Source organism: Amphiprion ocellaris, chromosome 21 (genome assembly GCF_022539595.1).
Source record: "Amphiprion ocellaris isolate individual 3 ecotype Okinawa chromosome 21, ASM2253959v1, whole genome shotgun sequence".
Classification (NCBI taxonomy): Eukaryota; Metazoa; Chordata; class Actinopteri; family Pomacentridae; genus Amphiprion; species Amphiprion ocellaris.
The window spans coordinates 12,972,533-12,984,713 of NC_072786.1; the positions used below are offsets into that span (position 1 = coordinate 12,972,533).

Sequence of the window (12,181 nt, forward strand, 5' to 3'; positions counted from 1 at the left end):
GACTATGGCACTCAAATTTCCAAACCTTAGCAACAATGTCTGATTGTGCTCCAGTTAGAGAGAAGAATGTGCAATATTGGGTTTTTGGGGAATTGTCTTTTCAAAAAACCTGTGTAAACATATACAGATACAAAAACTAGTTGCGTGTCTTTTTGGTAGGTGCCAGTTTCTAAAGAGATTTGAATTTTTAAAGTACGACTTTGACGTCTTGTCTGCAGTTTTTGTTACCACTGTGAATGGAGAAGGCGACTAGAAAAATATCTTTCTTATTCCTTCGCCTGACTAAATCATTCAAAATCTCCTTCCTCCTGTCATTTCTGTTGTTGTGTGTGAATATTTGAGAAGCTGCGGTCTTTGTGTTTTTAATGAAAGAGAGTACAGCAGTAGTGTTTATTTTTGTGTATGTAGTTCACCACAGGCTACAATGCGTGGCACTTTCTTCTTTTGTAAGTGTGTGTGTGTCTGCCTCCATTCTTGTGTGTGAATCAGAGAGTGTGTTTCTCTGCTACGTGCCTCCCAAGGTTTGGTAGTGGTGAGGGATGAATAATTGATTGGGAGAAAAGACTGAGAGAGGAGGAAGGGGACAGGGTGTTCCTGAGAGCCCCTTGCAGTTCCCTGTCTCCTCTCTCTCCTTTTGACACACAATACATTTTTAGTAAAGGAAACAAAAATACAGCATCGCTTACAGTATGTGGAGCTTTATTTCTTTTCAGCAATCTTTAGACTACTCTGCTCTTTGCCTCTTTACATTTTGTCTTTTTGTGTATTCTGTGTTTTCTGGACGATTCAAAAAGAGCTTTGTCCCGACTCTTTCTGGGCCATTTGTTTTTGTGAAGCCTTGTCAAAATGCAGCCACGCTTTGCTGCTTTCTTGAACACTATTGCTTTTTCTCTAGAGATAATCTTTCAGAGAAGTTGAACTATTTGTCCTTGCTGAGTTATCTTAAATGTTGAGTGTAGAAAAATAGCCGTTTACTGTATTAACCAGCCTCAACTTTTTGACCTTGTTCAATGTGCATAGACTGTTTTTATATTGTAGAAAATATATCATGAGGGAAATAAGCAGTCAACGGCACTTCTGAGTATTTTCATCTTGAAACTTCAATTTACTGATGACAGTCTCAAAAACACAGATTCAGGCTTTGGTGTTTTGCATGTAACAAACCTCTGGAAACAGTCCCGTCGGCTTGCAGATTAAAGCATTCTGTATCATTATTCTTCTTCAGAATGAGTTTCTGGTTTGAACATGCATGGCTGAATTACTGCAACATTATAACTTGTCTTGAAGTGCAATGTAGTGTAGTTTTACAGTGTTTGAGCAGAGCCATTGGTGAGCTGGTGTGCTTGAAATGCAGTAGGTAAGGCAAGAAAGGATTAATTCCATTGAAAATAAATGTATAACTTTGATACACAGATTTTAAGGGGTTTAATCAGTGACTGGAGAGGGATTTGAATCCAGGCTTTTCAGTTAATGTAGGCAGAAAAATTGTACCACTCACACTAAAAAATAGTTTATTGATCCCATTTAGTGCACAAAAGAGATAACTGATCTTAGACATGGTGGACAGGATCCGCAGCAGGTAGAAATGATGCTTTAATTGACTGTATTCATCTTATGTCTCAGTCTCTCCCCCGAGACACTCTAAGTATAGCTACTTGTCATTTTTGGCTATGGGAAAATTGAACATGTGAAAATTGCCCTTTCTGTCTGAGGCAGCACGTTATTTAGTCTAGAAGTAGCTTGAAATCACACTTTCTGTGCTCCCTCAAGGATTTTGGTGTCCAATCTGAAATTTTGACACAAGATGCATAATGTACTGGACACTGAAATGTGTTATTCATCATCTTTTTTGTTCTTCAACAGTTATTGATTTTCTCTATTAAAAGTCACTCATTATTGGCTGTCTTCGTCATAGTTCATATTTATTTCCATACTGTTTTTGCATTGTACTAATTACTTCAAAAATAAATTATATAGAGTCTTTTAGCATGAAACTGTTCATATGATTTATATCGAACAGCTGGCCAAGAAACAGGATATTTATTGTGTTCGTAGAAGCAATTTACAGGCCTGAGCCTTAAAACAACACTAAGAGTCTACTGCCTTCCTAGCAGCACTGTCAGCTAAATGCTAACACCAGCATGCTATCATACTCACTTTAACAACACTTATGTGTTAATGTTTAACAGTTATAATGCGTTACATGTTCACCATCTAAGCTTCACATTAACATGCAAATATTTGCTAATTAACTAGGTATACCTTAGGGTGATGTAAATGTCATTAGGTTTTTTCAGGTAGCAATCCAAAGTTTTGGATAATGGGATCACCAAAGATATTCCAGTTCATCGTGATCGGACCATGAATGTCTGTAGTTACTTGATTTAATTGCCACTCATAGTAGTTGAGATATTTTGCTCAACAGCACATATGTTAAGTCTATGGTGATGGCAGAGTTTATTACTGTACTTCAGCATCGACATTCATCATAAAATTGCCTTATTTTGGGCATCATTGTTTCATTATTTACAGTTTGAGCACAGTTTTATTATATGTGTAACCAAATGTTTGTATAACGAACAGAAATCTGCCTCTATATCTTAATGCTTGTAGCTACATGTGAGTCCACATAGGGGTTCTCTCATATGAATCCACCAGAATACATTTTCTGTCATTTAGCAGCACACTGGGATTCTTTGCTGGAGTCATTGCTGTTTGGTGATCATCAAGGGTTGAAGGAAAAGCAGCTTTAAGAGTTTTAGGCCTCAATCAGACTAAAAGCCTCAAGAAGCTGCTGAGTCTGAATCAAGAAACAAGACTGTTCTGCTGAGAAGCTGAACAAACGGAGAGAAATCAATATGAGAGTTTGCTAAACTAACACAAGGCTAAACAAATCCTACAGTGCCGTTATAGGAGGCTAATAGGACAACGCTTTTAATTGATCTAAATGTGTAGTTGTTACTGTAAAGGCAGAGATGAAGGTGATGAATCTGGGAAATCCAAGACCACAGAAGTTCACTTCTGTTGTCTAAATGTGATCTGACTCAATATTCATTTGCTACAAAGACATATGGCATAACAGATGCTATGTTCTTCCTTTTCCAGACTGTGTAAGTACAGTTTGTATACAGTATATGAAGCATTTTTGTTGCACAGTTGAACACTGAGGAGGGTCTGCTACTGAAAGAAAACAAATCAAAACTCTTAACCCTCCACTTAGTGTCCTTTGCAAAATGTTGTAATCTGTTACAAACACTGTAAATGGAGGATGTAGTGGTCATTGACATGTATGTATATTTGTGAGTATTTCATCCCTTGAAAGAAGGAAACAACTTGACCTGTTGGATATGGGAGTGACTATGGGGCTCTCACAGCGAGGAGTTGCATGACTCAGCGGCACTGCACCCGTCTTCTCTGCCTTCTGTCCTTGTTACAGGCTGTGCGTGTCTGTTTGTGTCTATTTGTGTGCATGTGTGCTCTGATCTGAAGAGGAGAGCTGCGTTTCTCTGCAGGGATTTGGCCTCGGGCTCCATGTGTCTTGTGAAGATGAACACTACACGCCTTTGATTCGCCTCATCTTCACTGCACAGAGAGCTGCAAATCTCTCTCTTTCTCTCTCCAACTAGTAATGATCAGCACTGCAAGCCTTTGATATCTCAAATCTTCTCTGCAATCTAGCCTGCACTCTTGTTCTGCTCTGTCTTTTTTGGCTGAAAATGATGCATAAAAATGATGCATTCATTCTCCACAGCCAGGCCTAATGTACTTGAGATGATAATGTGACAGAACCTGTTGCACACCTGCTGATCTAAATTGACCTCTAAGTTGGTACTCTGTTAGCAACACATGTAGTCTGAACTGTGTTGATGCTCTTATTTTTGGAACAACCTTGAGCACGTTGGGTCCAGTACTGCTCAGCTATGATGAGTAAATGGCACTGTCACTTAATGTCACTGACATTTACATATTCAATGCTCACTAATGACTAGTTTGAGATCAAGTTTTTGGGTGTTTTTAACTTCTGTGTTGCACATCTAAGCATCATCTCCAAGTTTTACATAAACCTAGAGAAATCTTTTTCCTTCTTTTGAAAAGCGAAATATATAAATATAAAAAGAAAAAAATGTCGGTGTGCAGTTGATGTTCAGCTGCATCATTGTTAGCTCCCTTTGTTTCTCTCTGTACTATTTTCTCAAAGCCCACACTGTCACAACAAGGGCTAAAACGATTCCTTGAGTTATTCGATGACTAAAATTCCTCAAGGCAAAATTCTCTGAATTGAAGCTTTGTTTATTCCACTACATCCAGGCCCCAGGTCACTAACTGGTGGGCCGCGGTTCGAGTTCAGACCCAGACTTCATCCTATATGGACCTGGACCCATAATCAATGAATTATAAGGGGATTTTAAATTTTACGGGACGCTTCTGATTTAACCGGTGCAGCTTTTCTAGTGTTTACGGTGTTGGTTTAGCAGATCAGAGGGCTGAACTATGAAGCAAGTTTGACATAGACAAGCTTTCTTTGTGTCAGTCGGCTCGACAAAAAATAAAAACCTCAGAGTTAACAGATATGAAGGTGGTTTTCAACTTTCTTTGTTAACTCAGACTTTATGCTTCAAACGTCCAAACAAACAGAAGCGTTTAGCGCAACATTTGACTTGTTTTCTGCACAAAATGAATCGATCACGTGCAGCTGCTTCAGTCAACAGGTTGTTTTGCTGGAGAGCAATGAGGAACAGAAAAATCTGTGATGGTCAGAAGCGCTGTGACTGGAAATTATGTAAGACAGAAATGCTGATAGAAAACTGTTAAACATGCATAATCTATTTATTTTACCGATCAATGTAGCTAATTATTTATAACAGACAGCTGCACAATTAAACTATCGAACTTCATGTTTTCAAACTTGATATTGTATTGAAGTGCATGTAGGTCTGACACTGTCTCATAATGAAGGAAATCACTTTCATTTGTGGCCAAATCAAAGTGAAGCTAATGTTACTGACTGAACATCCTCTGTAATAAATATTAATAAACTAATCATTTCTTATTCGCGTTCCGTCAGCTGCAGTACCAGCAGTTTAAATGGACCAAACATAAAAACATATTTATGTGATTTCAGCATCACCAACTAAATACATGTTCGGTTCCCATGGCTTTGAGTTTAAATTGAATGCTTCTGTACTATACTATATATGTACGATACCCCTGTACTATACTGTATATGTACAATATATCGCACATGGCTGGCCGTGTTCTGCCATGACAGATATTTCTGTTGCACAGCGCGCTCACTTCTGCTTTTGATGCCATAATGCACATGCCAAAGGCAGAATCCGATAAATCGATTTATCACCAGAATAATCGATAGAATATTTGATTACTAAAATAATCGATAGCTACAGCCCTAGTCAGAACTATACTCTATTGTAGACAATAAAGCGGAGATGCTGTGGGCGTCTCACAGATGGCCTCCTTGCAAACTGTCAGGAGTGGAAAGCAAAATATGTGAGAGAGGGAGAGAGAATGATAATACAGGTCAGTAATTGGAGTCAAGCCATATAGGTCTGTCTGAGTGTGAATGAATAATTTATATCAGCAGTACAGTCCTTTTTTTCTGTCTTTTTATGTCACTCTTTCTCACCCTCTCTGCCACACACATACAAACATATACACACACACACACACACGTTCCTCCTCTGGGAAGTCCCTATGGACGAGTGTAGTACTGGATGGACATGTAGCCAGCTCTGGGCAAAAGTTTAGTATAAACACACAACTTTGTACAGAAACACACTACACTGCCTTTTCCAACACCGTGTTTGCGCAGACACTGTAGCAGCACGTTTAGCTTACATTTAAATGTTCAGGTGCAGTATTTAGCATTCACTTGTGTTTTTTAAGTCGTCAAGCTGTGGTAACACTCGTAAAACAAAGAAAAATAGCCTCGAAGCCTAAAAATACATCAGCGTACATTTCACCCGGGCTTTTGTGCTGGTGGTGTAGACAGCTGTGTGAGAGTGATGACTCAAAAAACACAACTAAAACACTTTCAGCATACACAAAGGTGAAAGTGGACTTAAATGTTCACACACTCATTCCATCATTCCCTCATCAACAGTGACTGCCACATCTGGTTTTCAATTCCAGGAAACTCTTAGAGTGAGAAGGCTTCCTCGTTTCCCTGTGACATCACTACATAATCGCCATGGGAAACAGGACAGGAAGCGGTATAGGAGGTTTAGGAGGGCAAGTTGTATCAGCACAAGGGGTGGATCTCTTCCTCTGCTCCCACCTCCTCTCACATGCATGAGGATCAGTTCTGCAGGCTGGACATCCTCAGTTTGATATACCGACTGAAGCTGTGAATGCACCGTCTCATCTGTTTTCACTTTGGATTAACACCTGCAGTACCTTTCTGGATCATTAACCTTTGACCTTTTGAGGGCATTGGAATTGCTGCTTCTGGCTCACAGCTCCATTTTGCCATCAATCCCCCCTCTGTGGTGATGACACTTTTGTTTCAGAGGAAACAGAGAGACTAAAGTAAGTTTAGTATTCCCTGCAGAGGACGGCCACACTGATCTGGCACAGCATCGTGTTGAGTTGAATATCCTGGCAACGCGTATAAGCAGACCTGGCTGCCATCCAAATAATTTGTCTTCATTAAGGCTGGGAGGTTTGTTCAGTCCAGGTTTTCATCTGTGGTGTCAGGAAGCCAACCATGAAGGATGCAACGTATTCAGCATACGTGTGCTGCTGCGTCTGTGAGTGTGTCCTTATCATGGTTGCAGATTTACATAAGTGTGTGTGTCTAGTCTTTACTGTCCCAGATGGGTATTCTTGCTTCCAGCAAGGTGTACAGGGTTGTATGTTCAGTGTGCAGCTGAGCCATATAGAAACATAATGTCCCATAACATTATGGAACAGTAAGCGCATTAGATGTAAAAGTATAGATCTATTTGTAACAGTGTAACGTTCAGTGCCATATACAGTCTACAACATTGTGAGTTGCCTAGTCATGACCTTTGACCTTGAACACACAGAGAAACCTAACTGTATGAGCTATATCTTATGTTTAGTCACTTGTAGTGTTGTCCAAATGAAATGTATTTATACTCAGAGAAGAGCTTTAGCAGCTACAGCTGTTCTCTGCTGACAGCTGCTCATCTCCTGGGATGTGTTAGTGTTTGAAAATCCCTGCATTAGCATGAGCCCCAGGTAGCTAGCAAAACCAGACAGTCGCTAGAGAACTTTTTCACAACTTGATGCTGCAGAGTTCATCAACACAACTGCTGCAGTTAGCAATTAGACAGCTGGGAGATGCACTCAATTTATGCCACTGTTACATGCTGTCAACAAACATGGGTAAAACAAGAAAATACATCTGACATGTCTCACATCTTCTGGTTTATCAGTAAATATATTTTTATTGGATTAAATTATTAATGGCAATTAATCGGTTACCAGTTAATCATGAGCTATGCTAGTTCACATCCATGTTTACTTGCTTCTAGTGCATTTTATAAACACAGATACACCTGCAAAAATAAAGTTACCCAGTTACCTGATCCTCTACTTTCTTGATTTAGGGTTAAATACAAATGTATTTAACTTTGTATTAATAGTCCTGACATGCTTTAAAATACGAAGATGTTGTCAAAGACAGCAAACATCACACACACAAAAAAGGCAGTATTTATATGTGATTAGGAACCTGAAGCCACAATGTGTCTGTAAAGTAAAAACGGGTCACATTGAATTTTTCTAGAAAAGTTCTACATAGGATATCAGAATTAGGATCAGCTGTACAAACATAATTCTACCCTCCCTGCCAGCCCATGCTGTGTGATTAAACAGCTGTTATTTTTGTCTCATTGTGGGTCTTTGTGTCCTTGTCAGTGTAATTGTCTCTCTTATCAATGCTGATCCAAGATGAGATGCTTACTCTGGCCCTCTGTATTCTAGTTTCCATGTGTTGCATCACATTTGTAATATGCCTATTAGTAGGACTGGTGACTGGTGGCTGATGCAGGCCAGCGCAGGGTGAAAAGAAGCTAGGATATTTCCGCAATGGCTCCTGCTGCTTGTGTAATGGCTTGAAATCGGTGTGGCCTCATGCTGTTTGCAGGCGAGGCAATGTGACTTCTTTTTAATCTCGCTGAATCTCTTTCATTTGACCGTCAGAGCAAAAGAGAGATTGTATCAAATCAAAAATATTGTCTTTTTACTCCCTTTTAATCCCTGTGCCTTTTTTGTAATGTCTTTTGTGGTTTCAATCCACTTACGGTTTTGATGTCTATTTTCGTCTCTATTTTCAATTGTTAAAGTGATGGTATATTAACACACACATGCTCTTTCCATCTCTTGTAGACCGAGAATGGCAGTGCCCTCCATGAGGCAGCTCTCTTTGGGAAGATGGATGTAGTTCGCCTTCTGCTTGACTCAGGTGGGTCTATAAATATATCCTGGCAAAACTGAAACTCCCTGTGCTTGCGTGTGTGTGTGTTTCCCTTGTTTCCCCCTTTTTATTTAAACCTGCGGCTAGAAGCTTCACATGTTTTGTTTTGTATTTTTTTTTTCCTCAGATTGTGGGTTGAATTTGCCCTCAGGTGAACTGCAGGCATCTGTCTGCTACATTCCTTCACACTGTTAGAAAATCCTGGACTCTGAGCTTTAGTATAGTTTTGGCCGGTTTCCTCGTCAGCCCAATCGGCAGGATATGTCTTATTTTGAAGATGTCAGTTTGACAGCTGGGTCAGAGGTTATGTTTATAGGTGATGGCCAGAAGTGACTCCTGAGGGCAGCAGCTCCTGTCTGACTAGTGACGCATGACTCATATATAAACAGATTATCATGAAAGAAAAACAAAACATTGAAAACTTATAGTACACAATCATTTAGAAAAAGAACAAAAAAGTGGTAGAACTAGCCAACAGAGTCTGGATGTTGTTGTCCTTTGATACCGCTCCCCTTCCCCACCCACTTTCCTCCAGCAGTTCCTGTTTCCTGCAGGACTTCCTCTGAGTGGCCATGTTCTTGGCCTCGATTTTATTAACATCCTGGATCAGCACAGGACTGGGCTGGCTTTATTCACTGAACTTTAGCCCGACGTAGCTCAAACACTGGGTGTATTTGTGCAGCATGGAAGGCACAGAGTTGCTGTAGGGATGTAAGATGGGCAGCCAGCCTTTCATTGTCAGATCTGAACTATGCATGGAAACAGCTTTGTCATCTTAATGCTTTCATGCCGGCATTAAGATGGTTTGTTCTGGGTTGTGCGTACGTCCATACGTACATCCGTAACATTCTTGTGAACACAATATGTCTTTAATACCTGAAGCGAATTTGGCACAAGTATTCACTTGAAATCAAGGATGAATTGATTAGAATAAATCTGATTGTCCATGTTCATCTTTGTGGCCTCTCAAAACACAATTTTGCCCAAATTAATACAATAATCATATCAAAATTTTGCATCGATGTTTGACAGGATAAAACAATGAAATCATGACATTTTGTTTCCACAAGTTTGGAGGTCAAATCTGGATAGACATTATTGTAAATGCTACAATTTGACTGTTTAGTGATGGCATGCAAACATGAGGTAGGGATTTTATTTTTGATTTAAAGTTTTTTTCTTAATTTAAGACAAACTGTTCAAAATAGAGAATTTGAACTCAATTTATTATCAGAAAGAGATTTTGATGTGCACATTGAGCAGCTGTTATGATTCTACCAAGTACAAGTAGAGAAAACATTTCACATGTACTAATGGTGTTTTTATTTGCAATGTGTAAAGGATTTTTAATGCAATGTCAAAAAAAAAAACAAAAACATGACTTCCCAACTTTCTTGTTTACCTGTAACAGCCTGTGGACAGATTTCTGTCTTGGACTCGGGACACATTTTCACTCCTGAATGACTTGCTTCAATGCCTCTCTTGTGCTATTGTGCAGGGCCAATAGTATGCAACACTAACAAACATTAGCTTAGAAATGGAGTCCTCTAACACCTGGCTTACAGCACAGCACAGACTCCAACACAAACTCCACACAAAAAATTACCAAAAAGTTTTATCTAGTGATGCCCCTATGTCCACACTGGTCTCTGACTGAAGATGGGGAAAAACTGGGGTAAGTGAGGGCAGGGCATTCAGAAACGTAGTATTATTCAAACTATAGTCTCACAATGCCAGACCTATCGCCACTATTTGTTTTAGCTCTATGCCTGTGCTCAAGGCTCTATTGTCTAAAGTAAGTGTTTATAGAGAAATTATAATTACTTTGGTGACCTCAGCTATCAACATGAATCGGTCCCAGTCATACTGGTTTATGCCCACATTGCTTGCTTTTTCCTACATGCAGAGTGCTACCACTCTGGTAAAAATATTAGCTTTTTTATAGAGTCAGAGGTTCACACTGATATATCCTGATGTCAGTGCGGTAATTATGAAGCTGTAGCCAGTAGACTGTTAGCCCAGTTGAGTATATAGACGAGGGTTTTGGTGTCAAACTATTTCTTGGCTGGTTTGGAATAAGTAAAATCCTCAAGTCCCCTATACTTGCCTGACAACTGCTCCTTGACAAAACAGTACTCTGGTTCAAAACAGCCATAAAATGTCAACGGTTTTATGTATAAAGCACATTAAGAATGTTTGTTATTGAGCTTTACAGCTTCTGGTGTGTGGATTTTTTCACATTTTGACAGCCAGACTAGCCGTTTTATCCTATTTCCTCTCTTTATGCTAAGGTAATCTTACAACTGCTAGCTTTAGGTTCATATTTACTGAAGAGACATAAAAGTAATATCCATTCTTTCATCTGACTCTATTTAGTTAAATACACATAGATGTACCATTCATTTAAACTTGAACCATCTCACTTTAGTCATTGTATCTGTTGTTTTTGCTTGGACAATAATATAAAAAACGTTATACAAAAAAAAAATCAGTAAAATTCCTTTAAATAAAAACTAGGAAAAAGCAGTGAAACATGCAAGTTTAACAAGAAAAAGAAAATCACTGGGCACAAATCTGGTTCAAAGGTGCTCTCTCTTGGTTCTTCGTAATTTTCATTGAGTCATATCTTATGGTGCCAGACGGAGTGATGGGAATTACATTTATTTTCATTCTGAACTGGATCCATGAACACAGGAAGGAATTAAACAGGCAGCACTTGGGTGAGAACTTGCAGGGATAAAAGAAAATATCTGAGAATCCTTTGGTAACTGACATCTGCACAGTGTTGAGTTTGTTTGTCTGTTCTATGCGCATGTCTTTGCGTGCAGTCTTGTACTTGCCACTGTCTGGGACTGTGACTTGGCATTGTACAGCCAAGTGTTTCTATAAGAGTAAGTTTCTTTTTATGTAAAAGTTTTTGAAAGCTTCAACTTGTTTGACAAGAAGTAATGGGTGTTTTGACAATCGCCCTCCTGTTTTATGTGCATAGAAAACTTATTTTGCGTGTTTTTGTGCATGGTTCAGGGATCGACACCAATCTGAGAGACATCCAGGGGAGAACAGCTCTGGAGATCCTGAGAGAACATCCTGCACCCAAGTCCCAACAGATCACTGCTCTTATTCAAGGTAAGAGAGACACACACACGCCTAATTTAGATTTAAATGAGTCTCACATGAGAAATTAGGTCACTGCGGGTAAAAAAAAAAAAAAAATGGACTACTGATATATAGTAAATGTAATACAACATAACAATGCAATATTCACTTTTTAACTGATTATTTAATTTATTGAATAAAATCTTTCAAATGCATGAATATCGACAAGTGACAAGATATTAAAGTCTACATTAGAGCTCTAACGTGACTTTACAGGTTTATTGTGTGAATTAATGTATTTCTGCTAAAATGAGTATTATCTGTTCAGTCTGGTTCATCTGGTTTGGCTGTTGTTCACTTTTAAGGCAGAATTTGGTGAATGGTGCAGATGTTCTGACCCACATTTTATAGGATTAGAGTAGAGTCTTTAACACTGTGACTGTGGTTGTGAGTGGATGTTATACATCTGTGAAATCTTGTTTTCCAGGAAGTTTATTTTCGATGGGGAAACAATGGGAGCTTCTGTATGTGTTTGGTTGCTGCAAGCGGACTGTTGATGTTAGCCTTGATATTCCCACAGTACAGTCTTCTTCTCTTTCATTGTCTTACTGACTGAGCTGGATC

At 39.1% G+C, this 12,181-nt stretch overlaps 1 protein-coding gene across 7 annotated transcripts in view; it reads left to right on the forward strand.

The window, feature by feature from the left end:
- The window catches only part of anks1b (ankyrin repeat and sterile alpha motif domain containing 1B), a 269,926-nt gene that overhangs the window by 106,235 nt on the left and 151,510 nt on the right, over positions 1–12,181 (forward strand). For 6 of the 7 annotated variants that reach the window (XM_055006381.1, XM_055006380.1, XM_055006379.1 and 3 more), the window contains exons 6-7: positions 8,374–8,449; positions 11,486–11,587. In XM_055006381.1, the coding sequence (XP_054862356.1) occupies positions 8,374–8,449; positions 11,486–11,587 (178 nt within the window). Of the gene's footprint in view, positions 1–6,374; positions 6,547–8,373; positions 8,450–11,485; positions 11,588–12,181 lie in introns of those variants that run through there. The other variant, XM_055006385.1, reaches the window with a different exon arrangement.